Below are 22,309 nucleotides of genomic sequence, written 5' to 3' on the forward strand. Positions count from 1 at the left end.
GCCGGGCAGGAAAGATCTCCTGCAGGGTGACCTTCAGTCAGGCTGACCTTTAACCCTGCTGAAAATACCCAGGCAAAAGACACAGCGCATCTTCTGTGTTTGATGATCAACTGATGATCAAAAAGTAGTCTATGAATAATTGAGCCTAGCCTCAATATCTAATGCAAATTACGTTTTTTTGGGACCATTAAAAAAGGTCACCACCGCTAATTACTGAAAATGACTATGTTAAAACGAGACCCCTACTCTTGCAAAGAAAGCAGCAGCAATGGGCGGTGCAGTGACTGCACGCAGTGAGAACAAACCAGCGCCTTAACATATCGTTAACAACCCTCGCTACAGTACGGTAAGCGTGCGGCTGCTAATGAAGGCGCTGTCACCCGGATCAGGGAATGCTAACGCCACCGCCCTCCGGACGGAGCCACACTTACGGGGGAAGCTGGTGGGTCACATTACGAGGCAAATTTTAATTACCTGCCTGGCTCAGGTATACAACAGGACTATGCATCTTGAACCCATGTATTATTGTTCTCACACTTATTAATTTGAAGTGAATTCAAGATATATTATGTATAGTATTAATGCATACGGAACTGTGCATTTTACATTACTGTATAGGTGTAGCGGCAGTTACAGTAAATAATTAAAGTGGCAGTTAATAATATAAGCTTTGATTTTGTTATATGAAAAAATGTCTGGTGAGGCTCAGATATACAAAACATACAACCAAATAGACACATCCTAGGTGTGATGTATGGAAATAAATATATTTGTACTTGTTTAAATAAGCTGTAACAAAGCTTATCCTCATTTGGTTGTAAAAACACTAATCTATAGCAACATCACATTCGAACTCGAGAACATTCAGTAAAACAATTATAGATTTAAATAACAGCATATTAGAACATGATTACTAACCAATTAATTAACAAAGGCACATATATTTAATGTCATTCTTGTGGCAATTAGTATGACAGTGTGGGTTCTCCTAGTTTTAATTTAAATTGTGTGATTAAAACGAAAGATCAAAGTATAATGCCAAGCCATAGATGAATAATGAGGAACAATATTGATTTAATTGTAAGATGAATAATTATTAGTTGTGATCTAAAAGCATCATGGCCTAATTAATGTTGTTGCACAAATTGGGAACTAACCAAATTAAAACGATTTCACAGATTAAACCCAACCGTTTAATCAGATTTCTATGTTGTACATAAATATATGTCACTGTGCAGTTAACATCTAATGACCATGGGCAATGAGGGAAAAAAAAGTCATATTTAATAATTCACTTCATTACAAAATCTGATCATAAAATGAACATTAATATGATTAAGTGATATAGGGATGGCTTAGTTTTACTGACACATTGTTTTTTTTTGTCACATTGAACTTGTAAGGATCTCAAAGTGGTTTATATGTCCATGCATGCCAACTAAGCGTGTCATAGATTTTCAATTCATGTTGCTGTTTGACGAGCATGCTTTTTATTAACTATGTTTTTCAGACACTGATGCACTGACTCACTAAGTCAGCCTTCAGCAGAACTAATGTAGAATAAATACTTTGATCATACTTGTTTGTATATACACAGTTAGACTTTGCAACTGATAATTAGTTCTTGTTTGTTCAATAACAGCCATTTATTGCTATTAAAAATGATGATTAAAAAAAATAAAATTTGACAAAAGGCTTCTCAAAAAACAAAAGCAGTGAGCCACATGTTACAGTAATCTTATCACTGTCTATTATGAAACATGAAATTTGCTAACTGCCCTAGATTTTAGGAGAGCTTTATGGCCCCAGAACTGCTGAAAGGTCTCTACATGGGCAGTCATTTTATCACAACTTGGCTTTAAAGCCTCACCGTTCATCTCATGGGGATAAAAGCACTCTATTGTTTTTTTTACATTTCTTAATCTCCTGGATTACAGAGAGATTAAGGCCTTTTTATGTCATGCTTTGTAAAGTCACTCTGCGTTGCATTTCTTGGAGAAACCACTGGATGCACATGGAGAACGTGGCTGGACTACATGTTGTCCGGTTTTAACCATAAAAAACTTCTTTACAGCGTCAAATGGAAGTCAATTATACACGTACCTGCAAAAACGAATAAATAGTATTAAATATAATAACTAGCAGTTATATAATATAATAAATAGCGGTTAAGGAAGTGGCCCCGTAATTAGAAGGTTGCTGGTTCGAATCCCGATCTGCCAATGTGCTACTGAGGTGCTAATGATCAAAGCACCATCCCCACACACTGCTCCCCGGGCACCTGTCATGGCTGCACACTGCTCACTCAGGGTGATGACTTAAATGCAAGGGACAAATTTCACTGTGTGCACCGTCTTCTGTGCTGCTGATTATCACAATGACAATTAAAATAATTAAAAGCTATTTTTTATGACAATAATAAAATAATTAAAAACTCAAACTATAGTTTCATGCTCAACACAGATAAGACTGAAGTGTTAATGATCGGTCCCAAAGGGGCGAGATGTGGATTGACAGAATATAGATTGGAGTGTGCTGATCTGTAATGAATTTGGGTGTGACATTTGATGCTGTCATTTGATTGTCACATTCCAAATATTTCCAGGACGACGTACGCCCACCTAAGAAGCACTGCTAGAGTTAGGAAGTTTCTCTCCATCTCGGATGCAGGGAAATTAGTTCACACATTCATAACACCTCCTTTTTTTTTTTTTTTTTAGACCGGGTTACAACAATTCTCTGTTTTCTGGTTGCTCTGCTGCTTCGTTGAATAAACTTCAGCTCGTCCAAAACTCTGCAGCCAGGGTTCTTACACGCACTAGAAGGTATGATCACATTACGCCTGTATGGTCTTCTTTGCATTGGCTTCAGGTTAAGTTCAGGTTAAGTCAGTTACTGTCATTTGTTGCTCACTCATCACTAACTCGCCCTGCTGTTTTTTTCTATCCTTCACCATCCATCCATTATACACACGTGGACTGCAATAAACTTCATATGCCATCATTTTTTGGATGCATTTCATTTTAGTCCAGCGCTGACCAGAGGAGGATTGGTTCCCCTCGCTGAGTCTTGGTTCCTTCTCCAGGTTTTCTTCCTGTTCGAGTCAGTTTTTTACTTGCCACTGTTGCCTCTGGCTTGCTCGCCTGGGGCTTTGATCACTGTTTTATTTGTTAGGCGTTCTGTGACAATGTACATTGAAAAAAGCCGCATATAAATAACGATTGATTGATTGGTTCATAGATCACACTAATCCTTTTCAAAAGCCTTGAAGAGCCCTTGAGCAGTCAGAAACATAACGGCTTGTTATGATGCTTCCTCAGAAACCAGCGCACCTCAAGCCTGAACAGAAAATAATTGGGCGATGTGGACCTCACTAAGCCCCTCCACACAGGCATGCTGGGAAGAAGAACCTGGCGGCGGAGGACAGCGTGGTAACAGGAAGGCCGCACAGCATTGTTTAGGGAACCTGCCCATGTGACGGACACCTGAACGCGCGTTCACCATCCAATTACAGACCCTGCAGCCAGACAGAATGTCTAGTCATCCAAAAACCAGCATAATTGACAAAATGCAGGGGTTAACAGGGCACAGTGGGCGTGGCAGAGGAAGCAGGGGGGGTGGGGTGGGCTTCATACAATCTCGTCTGCTTCTTATTTCACAAACTGAACAGGAACCGGGAGATGCAGCAGAGGCGCTTTACTGTTTACATCTGGTCCATCACTTGACAGGTCAGAGCAATGAGAGGAGGCGGGTTGGGAATTTGGAGGCGAGAGGCCGTGTCCGCAGGGACTGGAGAGTTTAGCGGTGCAACTATCGCATATGAAAGCTGTGTGTGTGTATATGAGCACGTTTTACTCATGCCAATGCTGGGAGCATCTACGAGTATCGAGATGACTCTAGCACGGTGTCAAAAATAGTAATGTGGGTTTTGTCGTTTCAGCTGACACCCGGCTGCCATTCAGACATTATTCTGTCATAAACGTGCAGGAAAAAGAAGCTAAGCCCTTCAGTAAATGGTGGCGTGGTACACTACAGCTAAAAGCCCATTTATGCTTCTTTAGAAATGGCACCTAAAAGAGAAAGCTGAAAAATAGAAATAGAAAATGCAATAGTATTTCACCGAAAGTCATTCTGTGAGACGTAGCTTTATTTCCAGAGCAGAACGTGTAAATTCCCCTGTCCGTCCCCCACCGTTCTGCTTTGGTATGCAGAGCCAGTGGAGCTTTAACACTGCTTCAAATTGACATCTGCAGGAGCTTGAAGTCAATAATCTCTTTGTGTTTAGCCTGAAGGTACGTATTATTCTTGGGGCAATGGAAAGCAGCCTTTTTAGAAATGGCTTTTCCATCTGGTTGCAAATTGAATACCAACATTTATATCACACACACACACACACACACACACATGCACAACACACACAAAAAAGAGCCTAATGGACTCAATAATATATATAACTAAACTTTAGTACAACTGAAAGTGAAGACCATGATTCCTCATCACTGGGATCCACCCAGGTTGAGACCTTCATCTGGCAGCATCAACATCTCTTTTAGCAACAGCCAAGTTCTCCAAGGTGGCCAGGACCAAGTTTGCTTTGAACATTTAAAAATGCATTTAATTTAACCGTACAGTCTGACCAATGCTGTTTTCCCATTCAACTTTTACTCCTCTCAAAATTCAGTGCTAAATGACTGGAAATTGGAGATTCTGGGAGTTAAAGCATTTTAAAAACAGGATTTAATAACTAACCATTAAACATACCATGTAACGTAATATAATAATGTGAATTTTCCCTGTAAATGTAGAATTTTTTTTCCATTCTGGCAACACCTGATTTGGTTTTAATGAGACAGCATTTATCCTGCCATGAACCCAACACTGTCACTCTCACTTTCTGGGTTTTATCAGCATTGGCCAGATATTTATTTTCTGCTCTACAGAAAGAGGCTAAAATGCATACATACGGTGGTCAGAAGTGATCTATAATTTAAAGCTCTCAGGGTGGTCGCTGTTTACGAAAACCACAGCTCGGGAGAGAAAACACATTTAGGATCGCCTTTCCTAAACTCGACCGAAAAAAGCCAGATGAAAAATGAATAAGACAGTGCAGGCAAATCAGCTCTCACAACACATTTCTCTTCCTGTGCTGAGCAAGGCTCTCTGAGGACACGATTAGATGCCAAACTGGTGAATTAGTTGGAGTGCCAGACTGCATTTCACACCTGAACCATTGCGCTACTGGTAACACTGGGGCCATTTCAAATCATCCGACTGATGAAAGAGGCCAAAGAAGTAGCATTACTCACACGTATGGTTTAGGTTCATGGCGTTTAGCAGATGCTCTTGTGCAGAGCAATGCATAATTCAGCATTCACGTAAACAGATTAAATAAACAAACAAACAGATAAAAAAAATAGTAACTCTAAATTGCTGAGGCTTAAAGGCTTTCAGTGTCATATAAGGAAGTAAATTAGTGGTTACAGATTATCAGGAGTTTGATTAATGTCTCAGAAATTATTTTTAGACCCCTAAAGCATCTTTGATTGCAACATTTTTTTTGTCAAGCCTCATTTATTGTAGGTATTGCAATCTTACACACATAGACACACACATCAGAACAGCGACAACCATTGACAGGAATCTGCGGGTCTGATGGCACCCACTCACTCGTAAGGCTCCAAGGTTCTGCGGCCCCACAGCAGGGCTCTCTCAAACTGGCCCAAGCTGATGCAGGCATCCAGGGCCAGGTCCAGAAGTCTGAGCAGGTAGACGTTCCTGTCTGGGACAGCGCCTCCATGTCTGCCGACAAGAGCCTGGCACTCAGTCAAGATCTGATCCCACTCTGTTATTAAGAGCAGTTAAGGACGCATGTTTAAAAAAAAAAAAAACAGTAGGGAGTTATTAGGGGGAGAAATGTTATATAAATGGTTTCTTAGTGAACTATGCCCTGGGGTGAACAACAACAATACACTAGGTGAGGCAGACACACACAGAGAAAGACGCATTAAAACTGTCTCAGCAGTCAAAATCCTCCCCGGCTATTCCAGGGTCCTTGCCAGCAGCCAGTATGACTTCGTAAGAAATGAAAGAAACACCGAAACGACACGCTGGTTTACGGATACTCTGCTCCAACTGAAGACTCTCCAGCCGTGGGACGGCGTCCTTTAGGCTGATCCATGCTTCTTCGTCCCCAGCCAGCATATCTGCATCCTGTACAGAAAGAGAGAATCCCATTAGATTCTCAGGTTTAAGTGTCTTGCTCAAGGACAGTAAGTGGGAATCAGGGTAGAAAGTGTGTCCTGTGTAAACCTGTGTCTTCTGGTTCACAGGCGAGTGTGTTACCCACCAGGCTCCTACCATCCTGTCAGTCAACAATATTTTCCTGGTATTATAAGAAAGAAAAACCTTGCTGATCTCAGTCCCACAGCTAATCAACCAAAATCTTGCCCCCTACACACACACACACACACACACACACACACACACACATCTATATATATAATCATTAGGCCAATATACCGCTTTGTGAACCTCTACTGATTATGTTGTAACAAAATGGGAGAAATATTCAATGAACTTTGTTAACCGATTCCATAAGTTTGTCTTCACACACAGTGCTGATATTATGTGCAAGTGGAGTGGAAAAGCAATCAGTTACGGAGCGCTGACAGAGAAAGACATCACGAGAATGAAACACCTCTTTCACTCCCAAACAGCACCGGCATCCCATAGATCAAGTCCCAAGCTCGCCCTGGCAACCGTTCAGGCCGAGAGCAAAGCAGCAAAAGTTAATCATTCCCAAACGAGCCTGGATAAATCACAAACAGAACGTGGAAAGGAAAATGGCGGAATGCCTCCATAAAGAGTCTTCTAATGAAGCACGAGAACCCATGATCTCCATTCGGCTCCCTGGACGTTCTTCTGGCAATGGCTCATATCAGCCCAGTATGATTTATAACGAATATTAAAGACTTGTGTTGGACATTTCACAGATACGTGTAAGAATGGTCAACCCAGAGCTTCCAAAGCGGCTCCAGCGGCTCAGAGGGAATCATCATCTCAGTAATGGTGCTAGAAGGTGGAACAAACAAAATGTTTGCCAGGTTTTAAAATTAGATTAGATTAGATTCAACTTTATTGTCATTACACATGTACAAGTACAGGGCAACGAAATGTAGTTTAGGTCTAATCAATCATCAATACATTTTCTGATGGTTTTATTTAGTTGGCTGATGATTGTTGTTAGAGAGGGTGCTGGAGGGGTGTAACTCTCCCCAAAAAACTACAGCATTGAACCTTGTAAGGAGCACTTTGACAATGTAGGTTTTTTGGTGGTCAGAATGAGATGACCTTGGGTGTAAAGTGTGTTAATAAAATGGTTGAAGGCTCTTATTCCCGATTCCCAGGCTTTGCTCCTCTACTTGAAGGATGAGCACCATTGTTTCAAAAGATGTTCCATCATTTAGTGCTTTTATGTTTGTGGTGGACATGCTCATCACTCCAAAATATTCTCTAGGGGTTCGGATCTGGTCATACTTGTATGGACAGGGGCATTCTATAACTGCGTAGGATAAAGGTGATCACTCACAGTCACTTTCTGTGACCCTTTCCTTTAAGGTGACCCAGCCATCAACAGGCTTCTTCAGCATTTCTTTCTATATTTGACCTGAACTTTCATTTATGAATGTGTAAGGCTGCAGCCTATGACAGCAGAGAGAAGCAGAATGGAACGGAAGAGCGGTGCACACAGATCTCCACCGGAGTAAAACTGACACAGATTACAGATGACAATTTTCCATCCGGTGGCGACTCAAAAGAGACAGAAATAGTGATTACATTTTCTCAAGCGCTTTTGGTGGCACTCCTGTCAAGATTTAAAACTGATGACTTACCAAGCATTTATTTTGGTGTTATTCACATGTGCATGCCTACACCAGGAACACATCACCACAATGGACAACTAAAAATGCAGCAAGCCGCTGAAAGGCGCATTAAAAACCTGCCTCATGGCACGCCCTTTATCTAAGCGCAATAGTAAGACCATTTCCCACATGCATAAGACAGCAGAGGACAAAAACTATGCTGTTATGTGTCTTGCTGTAATGTAACATGAACTCTGAGAGATAACTGCATTCTGAAATGCTCCACACAGAATAAATCAGTGCACTAAGCCACCGTTGTATCCAGCCATAGAGAGACTGGGTCTCGCTCTGCTTTTATACACGAGGAGAAGCCATAAATCACCACACACACACACACACACACACTACGTCCCGTTACATCCATTAATAAACAAGGCAGGGCGGCGGTGGAGAGAGTGTGCCATCTGGTTCTGGCAAGACTGACACCTGCTGGTCAACAGGAACACTGCCTGCTCCTGAGCAGGGTGAGAATGGGACAAGATCCTCCCTGACAGACCTTCTGAATTTAAATGGTGTTTCAGTGTATGGCATCACATACCCCATATCTGATGGAATAATCAGACTGGAATATACAGGACAGAGTTGTGAGAGAAAAAGCTAAATCTTCCTAACCTGATATTTCATGATGCATCAGACAGGCTTTTCTTATTCTACGAATTAAATATACAGAAAAACGACATGAATATTGAAACTGTACACCTCATAGACCACTTGTTTATCCCTGTTTACTGTTTTTAAGTAGCATAATCTAAAATGCTTTTTACATTATTTTTTAAATTGAGTTACATGTAGATGTTTCAATTGCATTTCCATATTTTTCCATACCGAATCCTTTGCAGAAGAAGAAATATTAAATATATATACAAAAAGTTTACAGTCACACAGTGGCTCTGTGTATTTCAATAAATAAATGCATGAATGCTATAAAAAGAAAATGGATTTGCAAGCCATGAAAACAAAAACAAAGGGTGTATTAGGTTATCTTTGTTTTGTAAAAAAAAAAAAAAAAAAAAAAAAAAAGTCGCTGTCGTTTTTTTCTTATGAGACCCTGGAATTCTAACAAGGGTTTCAACAGCGAGCTGAAGAACAACTCATAAAATATTAAAGAATCTGAGTTTGACACAACCACTGCTAGCCCTGCTTTATTCTACACAAAGCCCTTCAGGTATTGTACTTCCTGCGCATTGGTGTGTGGAGACATGACACTCCTACATGTGACTGTTTTCCTCTTTCTCTGCGTGGCAGAAAAAGACGAGGTGCTTATTGTGGCCCATCTGTCAACGCGCTCCAGCCTCCCGCTTGCCTTCTTTCACTGCCTGCCAAAGCCCATCAAACGACAGGCGCTTAACGAAAAAAGATAAAACGGTATCGAGCGCTCTAATTAACATGGTGTACATTATTCATACTCTTAAAAACCAATGAAAGGCACAACCAAGGCCAGGTCGCAGCTTCCCTGTACAAAGTGTGTGAAAAATTACAGGTTCGCTTTAAATTTCATCCCGACTTGTTTGAAATGCAGCGTTGATCTGTGTGTCCATGAAACAGCCCTGAAGCATGAAATTATCCCACTGATTGGACCTCATGCACAAGGAAGAGTAACGTTTCTGTGAGCGGCATGCTGTTAAACCAGCAGAAAAAAAGGTTTAATTATAGGACAGGCAACACAAACTAATGCATTAATTATGGCTGTCAACAGGCTTGCGGTGACTATTTTGTGGTAATCAAATAATGAACTAATGAATGGTTTTGTTGGAAATGAAGGAACTGTAATTCTAAAAGACAGTTCAGGCTCTAAAGATTAAATGGAAAGAGGAAAAAAAGTGGATCTAGGATCTACATTAAACTTCAGTGGACTACCCAGCGGGAATGTAGCTGTGTCTTGGTTTTGATGTGGCTCAGCGACAGAATTCCGGACACCCCCATTCAGCTGGACGGGCTTACTTGTCGACAGGAATGCAGAGCCGTGCGGTAAGGCCCTCAGCATCGGCCTGTGTGTTTACATCAGCGCGGAATGGTGCAAGAACTCAGTGCTAGTCTCTAGCTATTGTTCATCGCTGGTGGAGTTTGTGACTGTGAGACGCAGGCCTTTTAATCTACCATGGGAATTCACCTTAGTTTTCATTATCGAAGTGCACATTCCATCCAGCGCTAATGCGAAGGAGGTGCTCTGTGTACTGCACGGAGCTATTAGCGATCTGCAGAATGCACACCATGACTTGACTGCTGATTTCAACCATGCTCAAGTCAGTTCTCCCCCCAAATTCCATCAACACGTGGACTTTCCGACAAAAGGGGGAAAATGCTCTGGATCTCGTTTACACAAACATTTCCGGCGCATACTGGGCAGGGCCCCGCCCCTATCTCGGCCAATCAGACCGCATTACTGTGGTTACTACCACCCTTGAAGGGTTACACGACATCAGTCATCAGCTACATCAGCAAAAGCACCAATGACGTTTCAGTCTTCAAGTCCATCACCATATGATCCAACAAGAAGCTCTGGATGACTGCAGAGGTACGGAACCAGCTCAAAGCTTGAGATTCAGAAAGACTCATTAAAGCAGCAAAGCGTGCACATTGGGCGGAAAAGCCACAGCCACTTCCAGGACAGCAGTGACACATTGAGCATGTGGCAGGGTATCCAGGCCGTCCCAAACTACAGGACTAAAACCACTCCCTTACAGATGTGCTGAATGACTTCTATGCAAAATTGGACACACAGAACAACATGAATGTGACCCTCCTCCCAGTGAACAGACGTTGTGTTTAACCACGGCGGACGTGAGGAAAACTCTTCACAGTTAACTCATGAAGGTCTGCTGGACCAGACAACATCCCTGGAAGATGCTCCAAGAATGTGCAGACCTGCTGGCAGATGTTCTCACAAACATCTTCAACATCTCACTGAGCACTGCCCTTGTTCAAACGTGTCTCAAGCCCACCACCATCGTGCCTGTGCCAAAGAAGTCTACAGTGTCGTATCTCAACGACTACCATCCAATTGCACTTACACCCATCATGATGAAGTGCTTCAAGGGGCTGGTCATGAAACATATGAAAACCCTGCTGCCCTCCACCCTGGACGCACTGCAATTTGCCTGTCCAAACCTCGCCACCATCCTGCATCTGACCCTCACCCACATGGACAATAAAGACACATATGTATGATACGAATGCTGTTCATAGACTTCATTTCAGCATTCAACACCAACATTCCCCAGCACCTGGTTGAGAAACTGAGCCTGCTGGGCCTTAACATCTCCCTGTGCACCTGGATATTGGACTTCCTGTTAAACCTCTGTTATATTGAGTAATTTTATCTATTATTGTTCCATTTTGCACAGCAGTATTTGCACAATTTTACTTTTACTATAAATATCTAAAGGTCGTAGGAGTTCACAGGTTGTGAAATTGTAGACTGATACAGATGTTAAAATAAATAACATTGCCAGTGCATACTGTACAGATGCATATTTATCCCTTAAGACCCTGCAGTGACATAGGTGTCACAAAGGTGACACTTTCTGGTGCAGTCATGTGATATTGGTATTCCCATGACATCATTTCAAAAAATCTCTGTGTCCCAAAAAGGTCAAAGGTGACTGCTGAGTGGTACTAATTCTTTCCACCCAGCTAAACATTCTCATTCAACCTGTTTTGACTAAATATATAAATTAATAGACACATCAAGCCTTTAACCTTAAAAAGGGCACAGAAAACCCAATTGTTGAGAAATGGTGATGAGCCTTCCAGTTCATTTTGCAATGTCCACAATGATTCCACCAAAAAGTTCAAAATGGGACTGGACTTTAGGGGTTAAATTAGGTTGAACAAGTCAATATCTTGGCACTTTACACCCGGTTGGTCATGGTGTAATATATACACAGCGAGAGGAAGTGGCTCTGAATCCTCTCAGAGGGGAACAGCTTAAGTGCTGCGAATGTGATATTTTTCTTCAACCAGCGTGAACCCGCGGTGCTCTAATGAGCGACCCCGCCAGGCCTGACAACGGAGGTGAAATTGTGGCCACGAGGCCCACAGCCTGCAGGGAGCAGCACCTGAGCTTCAGCTGTGCCAGGGCTAATGGAGGCTTCTCACAAATTCACTCTCCACCAGCAGCAGCAGCAGGACACCAGCCCAAAAGCAGCTTCCGCCCAGGTGTACAACAGCAGTCAGCCAACATCACTTCTCACCGTGGCAATGAAGGTACAGGATGGTATACGCGACCTGATTTCTTATTATGGCCATTTCAGGGTCAAAGGTGACTGCTCGGCGCAGTTGACACACTTCCTACACACCAAACTGCATTCATGCTTCATCACGTCATGCTATCTTGGATTTATCGTGTTTCCTGGAAAAGGCTGGCGGCCCTCCCCTTTTCCCCCAGCTTAACTGCTGCCTGTCATGGAGACGGAGCACATCCTGAGCCTGTAAAACCTTCCCATAAACCCCTGGCCTTGCCCTCCTCTCTTTGTGTAAGAGGATTCTTTCTTGCCTTTGCCCTCTTCACCTGGTGTAAACAGGTGTCGAGAGCCAGAGCCACCCAGACTGTCATTCACACAGCTGAACAGCCATGAGTCATGGGCTTGTTATCATCGGCGTGCCGATTATCTTCACCCTCCTCACGCCCTTCGCCGCGCAGGTCCCTGCGCATCTCTCTTCTAATTATCCCTGTGTCATGATGTGTCTGTGAACAGACTCGGCTGCAGCTGAGGAACGTACAATGCAGGTCGTTGTGCTGGAGGATGAGGTTGCGGTGCAGTGATACCATCCACAGGTATCCAGTGAACCCCAAACTGGGTTTCCATGTATCAGGCGAATGCATAAAAATTTACTTCGGAGTCTAGCGCTTGTACCATGTAGTACCCCCCTGGAGCTACATAGGGTTAAGTGTCTTGCTCAGGGAAACAATGGTAATAAGTGGGATTTGAACCTGGGTCTTCTGGTTCATAAGCGAGTGTGTACCCACTAGGCTACACTAGGCTGTAGTTGTCAGGTCGGATAATTTCGGGCTCGGGCCGGGTCAGTTCTAACTTTCAGGCCCAATTACAGCTCTAACTGCTCAATGCACATATACAGGGAGTGCAGAATTATTAGGCAAATGAGTATTTTGTCCACATCATCCTCTTCATGCATGTTGTCTTACTCCAAGCTGTATAGGCTTGAAAGCCTACTACCAATTAAGCATATTAGGTGATGTGCATCTCTGTAATGACATCAACACCCTATATCAGGTGTGCATAATTATTAGGCAACTTCCTTTCCTTTGGCAAAATGGGTCAAAAGAAGGACTTGACAGGCTCAGAAAAGTCAAAAATAGTGAGATATCTTGCAGAGGGATGCTCTGCAAAAATTGCAAAGCTTATGAAGCGTGATCATCGAACAATCAAGCGTTTCATTCAAAATAGTCAACAGGGTCGCAAGAAGCGTGTGGAAAAACCAAGGCGCAAAATAACTGCCCATGAACTGAGAAAAGTCAAGCGTGCAGCTGCCAAGATGCCACTTGCCACCAGTTTGGCCATATTTCAGAGCTGCAACATCACTGGAGTGCCCAAAAGCACAATACTCAGAGACATGGCCAAGGTAAGAAAGGCTGAAAGACGACCACCACTGAACAAGACACACAAGCTGAAACGTCAAGACTGGGCCAAGAAACATCTCAAGACTGATTTTTCTACGGTTTTATGGACTGATGAAATGAGAGTGAGTCTCGATGGGCCAGATGGATGGGCCCGTGGCTGGATTGGTAAAGGGCAGAGAGCTCCAGTCCGACTCAGACGCCAGCAAGGTGGAGGTGGAGTACTGGTTTGGGCTGGTATCATCAAAGGTGAGCTTGTGGGGCCTTTTCGGGTTGAGGATGGAGTCAAGCTCAACTCCCAGTCCTACTGCCAGTTTCTGGAAGACACCTTCTTCAAGCAGTGGTCTGCATCCTTCAAGAAAAACATGATTTTCATGCAGGACAATGCTCCATCACACACGTCCAAGTACTCCACAGCGTGGCTGGCAAGAAAGGGTATAAAAGAAGAAAAACTAATGACATGGCCTCCTTGTTCACCTGATCTGAACCCCATTGAGAACCCCATTGTGGTCCATCATCAAATGTGAGATTTACAAGGAGGGAAAACAGTACACCTCTCTGAACAGTGTCTGGGAGGCTATGGTTGCTGCTGCACGCAATGTTGATGGTGAACAGATCAAAACACTGACAGAATCCATGGATGGCAGGCTTTTGAGTGTCTTTGCAAAGAAAGGGTGCTATATTGGTCGCTGATTTGTTTTTGTTTTGTTTTTGAATGTCAGAAATGTATATTTGTGAATGTGGAGATGTTATATTGGTTTCACTGGTAAAAATAAATAATTGAAATGGGTATATATTTGTTTTTTGTTAAGTTGCCTAATAATTATGCACAGTAATAGTCACCTGAACACACAGATATCCCCCTAAAATAGCTAAAAATAAAAACAAACTAAAAACTTCTTCCAAAAACATTCAGCTTTGATAACATAGTTGTTGTTCAATAATAAAATTATTCCTCAAAAATACAACTTGCCTAATAATTCTGCACTCCCTGTATTTTTCACTTCTGTGGCATCAGATGCAAGAAGTGCATTTTTAAGTTTGGCTCAAAAACATGAAAACAATTTCTTTCATTTATTTGTTTGTTTATTTCTGTATTTATTTATTCGTTTGTACAATTAATACATTTCTTTATTTGGTGTGTGTGTGCATTTGTGTGCATGTATGGTGTTCTGGCTTTTCTTGGTATTCCAAAAATATATTTTTTTTCCTGTGTTTGATCTTTCTCCCCCTGTAGTATCGAAAAGTATAGTATCAAGTATAAATTAAGAGTGATGGGTTAAATGCAGAGGACACATTATGTTGTGTGCACTGTATGTTGTGCTGTAGTGTTTCACAATGACAATCACTTCACTTTCCCTTTTTACTTCACTTACATGCATCTTAACACATAATAATACACAACAGCTTTTTCTATACAGTGCGATTTTGCCACTGTTGGAAGGTATTTTAAAACTAATTTTTCTATTTGACTGTGAGGACACTGTTGAGGAGATGATCGACATGATGAAGAAAAAAAGGCAAGGGCCTATGTCTAAAGCAGCAGGAGGCTGAATCACGCTCCCCGCAGCTGAGCTCCCTTTCATTTGGTGATTCGATGACTGATCTCCAACTGCCTCCCCACACCTGCCATTTTATTGATCAGTCCCTGGCATCGTCTCATCCGCTGCCATCTAGAAACCCGAGGAAGCGTTGCACTTTTCACATCTCAGGGCTCAGGGCATCCCACAGATTGCCCTGAATGCTCGAAGGGAAACATTTAAATGGAGGTCCCTGCACACAGACTCACACCTCTGCCCGTCTCACGAGCAATGAGAGATACAGACACAGAAGACTTGCCCCCCCGCTCTTCACGGGGAGCTGGAGGAGGGTAGAACCGACTCAACTTCTTTGTCTTTCGTGCACATGGATCAGTGCAGTGACTCGAAGAGAGGTCACTTCCAGCAGCTGTGTAGGCGTTGTGCCTGTGAGCGATGCAACAAAGTTTTTGAGAATTGCACCTCTAGGGCGTGGTTAAAAATGCAAGATGTTTTGGGACATGGGTAACATTGTAATGCCAGTCAGGCTGCTCAAGGAGCTCAACCAGAATTGTATTCCTCATTTTGCTTTCACATCAAATTCTCTTCAGTGAGGAGACATTTTTCGCCAGGATTTGCAACATGACATGGTCATGGATAGTCATAGAGCAGCTAAAAGACAGATGCAACTGACTCCAAACAGCTCAATGAAAGTGTTCTCAAAAATATCAAAAACTCTCCAGGGCCCGTTTTTTGAGTGATCATCAAGTTAAAAGCTTCCCGAGGCATCGATCAGACCAGCGGAAGAACACCAGACAGCAGTGAGACACGTTTTGTCAGGTACAAATTTTGTTTTGATGTATTAATTTGATTGTGGGTCATCTAGCGAAACATAAGAGTCCAATCCAGGTTTTCAATTTTATAACGGTTCTGACAAAATAATGCTATTTCTAACAGCATTCACGAGGCAGCAGTCATGCTGGGGCTACGTTGCCGTGGCGATGATGAGAGATGATGGGTGGTTCATAGCACAGGATGTGCGGGACAGGACACGCCGGACTGACAGACTGACAGATGGGAGCACGGGACACAAGCAGCAGATGAGGGAGAGCGAGGGAGAGAGGGAGGGAAAAGTGTGATGGATGGAGACAGAGCCACAGGACAATGAGGCAGAAATTTTGACGGGAGGGCGGGGTGATAAAGGATGAGCGATTGTGCCGATGGAGGGGCGTGATGAGGGATAACACATGAAAAGACAGTGAAGAGAAAGAGTGTGAGTGCACAGAAGTTGTTGTATAAATGTGTGTGCATGTGGGGGTGTCTGCGTTTAATTAACCATTTGCGTATCTGTGTGTGTGTGAAGGATGAGTGCCATTGCACATGCCAGTTTAAAGAACTGTATGCATGTGATTGTGATGTGTATTTTATGAAATTATGTACGTAAATGGGTACAAGTATTACGTGTGTTTTTGTCCTCTACTGAAGAACACACGTCATCAAAAAGAAAAGAACACAAGGTTGGGCTTAGTTTTCAGAAAAATCTGTACGACAGTAATAACACATAAGTGATATTGTATCACTTATGCTTACACAGGCACTCACCTGTTCAGCTGTGCTGCAGTGCTGACACACACACAGGAAGTGGTACTGCTCCTGCAGCCTCCTGCACCGCTCAGCCCGGGGGAAAAGGGCATCTGTGTAGCTGATGGTCAGCTGAGGGTCCAGGGATTCAAAGAGGAAAGAAATCAAAAGTTACGGATCCACACACACAGTATAACAAACAAACCAAACCCTGGACCCATGCTTCAGGAATATAGTAGGTATTATTTGCGTCAATTTTGGATGAATGCACATCATTGTCGGTCCATGTGTTGTCAATTAATTATTTGTAGGGCTTTCTGATAGTCACACAACTAAATACACAAAAATCAAACCATAACTGTAATGACCACTAATAAGAATAATTCATACTCATAATTACTTCTTAATTTATTGTTCATAACGTAGGCTGTGGTTGCCTAGGAACATCAAAATCAACATAAAATCTTTTGGTGCATGAATGCATAATTGTGATTCACAATGAAAGTGATTTCCAGTCAGGTTATGGGGGTTGAGGGAGGTTATGATGTACTTTAACACAACCAATCAAAAGAAACCTTTTTGAGAACTGAAGCTGAAATACAAGACTTCATATAAACTTTTTTTTATAAAAATGGATTATAAAACTTTACAAAAGTATAAAATTTTGTTCTGTACCTCCCACAGAAACACACAATGGACAATGGTGTCTGTGTAAAGTACAGTCTGATTTCTGTGTGTGTGTGTTGTTAAGCGTGGGTGGATGAGTGCTCCTCCAGCAATGCTATTCACCTGCAGCTCCTTTTCATTACCTTCTGCATATGGAATGTGTGCTTTCCTGCACCCTCATCCCCAGGCTGTCACTGGGAAATTAGGCAGAGCAGATGGCAGGCTTTACGCTCTTCAGGTTAAATAAACAGCACATGAGCAGAACGGGGTGTTTCCTGAGAAGTCTGATCAGCTGAATCCCCAGAAATATTGGAAAAGCGTCTGTTTCACACGGTCTTCCTGCAGGCAGCCCACGCGCTTATCAACCTGAACGTTTATCGGATCCATCTGAGCATGAGTGGATTTTTTTTAACAAAGCAAAAAAATTACCTGAGATCTATACCAAAGAAAAGAAAATTTACTCCAGCACAAGGATGGATCATATATCATTCCATATCTACTGCAGGCCGTATTCTCAGATTCACAATGGATCTTGATAGCCTGTCCACAACTATTAATGATTTAATGATATAATGTGGATCCTCGGCACGTGTCATTTAGCATAAACGCAGCGTGGTAGTAGCCTAGTGGTTAACACACTCGCCTATAAACCAGAAGACCCAGGTTCAAATCCCACTTACTACCATTGTGTTCCTGAGCAAGACACTTAACCCTAAGTTGCTCCAGGGTGACTCTGAACCCTGTAACTACTGATTGTAAGTCGCTCTGGATAAGGGCGTCAGATAAATGCTGTAAATATAAATGTAAATCTAGACACTAGTCTGCATTTGTCCAAATTTCGGCGTCCTTAATTCAGAAGGAGATTACCTCTTCCTGTGCCTGTATGTCCCTGATGGCCCGCAGGTAGATAGTCTTCCCTTCAAAAAGCATCACACAGTTGGGCCTGCAGTTGTGGTTGAGCAGGGACATGCTGTGAGAGATAGGGAGACACCGTGGAACATAACTCTCATATGCTCTCATATTGCCACTGCTTTTCCTTATGATATATGTAACCCAACCAGGCTTCACTGTTAAAGCCCACCATAAGCAGTGCAGCAGAACATGTGACAATGCATGCAGATTCAATGAAATGACATACAGGAATAGTCACAATCTATATTAGGGCATTTAATGCAACAATTCAAACAGGTCTCTACTGCAATATTAACACAATATTATATTGATTTCATGAACAAATAAAACTATGGAATAACTGTTATGTGTAATTACATATATATATATATTGCTTATGAGGTTCTTTTACATATGCATAAATGTACATTCATTGTCCACAACCTTAATCCTCAGTAACCAAATGTTTTCAGCTCTTTAGTTTTCTTATAAATGAACAATCAAACTTAACTGAAATTATGTTTCTATCTGTGATAATCATGGATCACATCACCTTAAAATCATAACAGATAAAAATGCAGACATAGGAGGGTTTATTGGGAGATTCTTGCCGAAGGGATATTTTCACACATACAAAAAGTAGAATGCGTTTTTTTAAGGTAACAACTTCTATTCTGGCAGCACTGATAGAACTGATAGGAAGTGACAATGTAAAAGTGATCGCAGGGTGACAATGATGTGCCATGGGTGACAGGTTATGATGGAAAAAGCCAGGCATCCATTTCTTCTGTCACTGGGAGGCATGTTGGCCTACATGCTAATGTTGAAGACTGGTCAACAGCAACTAATGGGCACCGGGACAGCAGAGACATCACATTAAAATAGTAAAAGAGTTGCAGCCCACATCTAGCATTTCCAAGGAAATTTACAGTGATGCAGTGATACAGTTTTGTGGTTGTAATTACAGTTTAAAATTGCAGCATACATAAAGAGTTCTGCTGTGGTGCTCTGGTGTTTACAGTCTGCAGGATGTCTCCGACACACACACACACACACACACGCACTTACTCATATATATGTACACAAACACATGCATGCCTGCACAGAAGCGAAACTGATTCATGTTTTGGCTTTAATGTGTCGGAAGTTATTCAAACAGCCGACAAATGATTTGTGTTAGTCACGGCCTGCTGAAGACTGAAGGCCTTACAAACGAACTGGAGCTTAAAGTTTGTCTGCTGCTCAGCCCCCCCTTGTCTTGGTAAACAGTGGTGGCCGTCTTCTCATGGGAAAGTGACATTAATCGCTTTCAGAGCACCGTAACAAACCCTTTTATATTACTGTTATTATCCCTGTAATCATGGGCTAAATCTTAGCGCGAGCTTCAGCAACTGCCACAGTAACGCTGTAATCCGAAAACTCATCTCAGACTTCCCAGAGGATGTTGAACCAGGAAGCACCCACACAAAACGTGAAGGGACACAGCAAACATCAATTACGCAGGTACGTCTCCGCAGGCAATCTCTGGCAAAACCTATTAGGTCACATCAGCTATCAATGGTACAAGACAAAGAATTTTTAATTGCGAGAAAGATTGCACGTCAGTGTCAAAAGATTAAAAAGCACTTTGGTGGTTAAAAGGGTGGAGCAGTGTACTGTGGGAATTGCGTTATTCCTACAATATCTCATTTATCACTTGGCATTGTTCTTCACAAAAGTGAAAAGTGCAGCCTTAAAATTAATTAGACATCTCTTGGTCTCAAATGATAATACCACATTTGCATACTAATTGCATTAGAAGTGATATTAACAGACCAATTCAAATTTCCTGAGAGGAAGGTTTAACTACCCGGTCAAACCGCATACATAATGTAGCATGATATTCTGAATAGTTTAAATACACTCACTGTTCTCAACCCTTTGTTTTTTAATCTTTATTCGATTTGCAAACATATCATTTGCCCATTAAATTTAAATATCACGTCAAATGGTGCTGTGGATTTATTTTCTGTCAGTATGGCTGTATGGTTATTTATACATCTCGTAATCAGTATATTTGATGTCCTCTGTAAATACAATCTTAACTGTACAGTGTCTTGGTTATTGTATTGTTATTTAGACTGTAATGCATGTAGAATGATACTGTTAGACATTACATATTATGCATCGCGTTGTGTTGCTTGAGATAGAATTCTTTGTGTGAGTATTTGGGCAAAAAATTTGATTCTGATTAATATGATTCTGATTTAGACATACTGATCATGGTAAACCTAATAAATTATATATCATGAACCGTGGGGATGCCACATAATATAATAGATTTATTTTTGATAGGAACAACACAACGAGGCATCAATTTCTTAAAAAGAGATTTTTTCATGTATTTTCTGTCTTTTTCAGAATGGAATTTGTCTTTTATTTTCTCACAGTTTTCAGTTACATATTTATTGACTCGTTGATAGTCGTCGTGATCTGCTGAGCAGACAAACCGAGAGCACACCTGACTTCACCTGAATCCCTGCCCACAAATCTGGGGGCTGAAGCGGCAAAAAAGCTGCCGTTGTCCATGAACGAACACATCCCCGTGCGTGCTGGCTTTTAACATCGAGCGAAACTGCTGTTCACAAACAAGCACAGAGCATCTCAGCAGGCTTCCTGGAGATGGCTGGATTTGCGGGGTCTCAGAACAACGCGCCTGTTAGGGTTTTAGGGGGGGGGGGGGGGGGGCTTAGCAGCGCTGCCCTCGACATACTTTCTCTGCCAGCTGAGGTCTGGGTGGTGGCAGTTAAAGCTCAGAGCCCCTGACATCTCAAATCCCGCTGTGTCCAACATACTAAAGCCAGCAGGATTATTCAGAGCGAGGGCAGAGGAATTTCACACACCTTCACACTCCATGAGAAGAAAAAAAAAAAAAAAGACCACAGAGCTGCCATAAACATGTTAAGACCTTTAATTCTATTCCGCTGCGGATTAAACGACCAAATAGCTATTTGTAAGAACGAGTGGTATTGAACAGCGGGATGCCGGCGTGCCGCTGCTCCCAGTGCCGAGGTAGCCACCTTGCCAGCAAGGGAGCATCACTCAGCGGCGATGGCAGACGAGCGGAGTAATTATAAGAGATGTCAGCATTGATAAAACTGTAATATAGGAGCCATTCATTTCCCTTCGCTCATTCACGTCCTCAAAGAGATAGCCAGGCGTAATCATGGCGAGCTACTTGGTACCTGATACTGTAAACAGGTGACCATGAGAATCAAATGAAGAGAGGGAGGGACGAGGAGAGACACCAGCAGTCAAAAAGGGGGCGTTACTCTAGTTCTTTTTTTTTATTTTACACTTCTGGTTAGTGGAAATAATAAAAGGCTAATAAAAAATAGCCACTCTCTCAGGCACTGTCTGGTTTCTAGCAAATCGTGTCCCCGTGCATCCCATTTGCAGAAATTGCTGTAGGTGATACCAGGTTACAGAGCGGCTATTCGGCGGTCTGTTATGATGCTCTTGAGACATTGTTTGAATGTCCCAAGATCTTGCACCATTTGCCTGAGCGCTTTGCTTTCATGATGATTTCCCTACACGCTCCGGATGCAAATTTACACGAACAGAACCTGTAGCAGAAACAGAAGCGGCTTTTGGCAACTGTCCATGCTTCGCTGCTTCATGACCGGTGGTGGAAAGCATTCGGCTACTTGTCCTCAACAAGTTCAGCGCCAGCTTCACTTAAGCTCACATGGCAGGAAGGTGATGTGGTGCTCCGAGTCACTTGACGTGAGGCGGCATATGTTGCGGTGAATTAAACCAACCGTAAGCCTCGAACACATCTAAAGTTGGTCTCTGTGGCCGTGTGAACACGGATTTCTGGCCACGCCCTGAAAACTCTGTTGTTGGGCAGACAATCAACAATGAAAACAGCAAAGAGCCTGGCACACCCACCAACTGTCTGACCACCCAGGGAGGATTTAAAACAAACATAGAATTAATATTCCTATCATCACCAATCGTGTTCATTTACGTGTGGACTTTCTGAGGAATTCCATGAATGCTTTGACATCTTGGGTAGTGTCTTGAGGGACGTGTAAGTGCTCCAGTGTCACTCAGGGTAGCGGCTCTCCGACACCGGACAGAGTCTCAAAGACGGCGAGTGCAGACGCTCCGGG

The 22,309-nt window shown here is 42.5% G+C and overlaps 1 protein-coding gene across 1 annotated transcript in view; it reads right to left on the minus strand.

Annotated features, from left to right (window-relative positions):
* The window catches only part of smyd3 (SET and MYND domain containing 3), a 136,884-nt gene that overhangs the window by 10,939 nt on the left and 103,636 nt on the right, over nucleotides 1-22,309 (minus strand). Inside the window, exons 7-10 of the mRNA XM_028967921.1 lie at nucleotides 18,132-18,234; nucleotides 16,620-16,730; nucleotides 6,123-6,210; nucleotides 5,668-5,842 (exon numbers count right to left, since the gene is read on the minus strand). Coding sequence (XP_028823754.1) covers nucleotides 5,668-5,842; nucleotides 6,123-6,210; nucleotides 16,620-16,730; nucleotides 18,132-18,234 — 477 coding nt within the window. The remainder of the gene's footprint in view (nucleotides 1-5,667; nucleotides 5,843-6,122; nucleotides 6,211-16,619; nucleotides 16,731-18,131; nucleotides 18,235-22,309) is intronic.

This window comes from Denticeps clupeoides, chromosome 1, assembly GCF_900700375.1.
Source record: "Denticeps clupeoides chromosome 1, fDenClu1.1, whole genome shotgun sequence".
NCBI classification, from domain to species: Eukaryota; Metazoa; Chordata; class Actinopteri; order Clupeiformes; family Denticipitidae; genus Denticeps; species Denticeps clupeoides.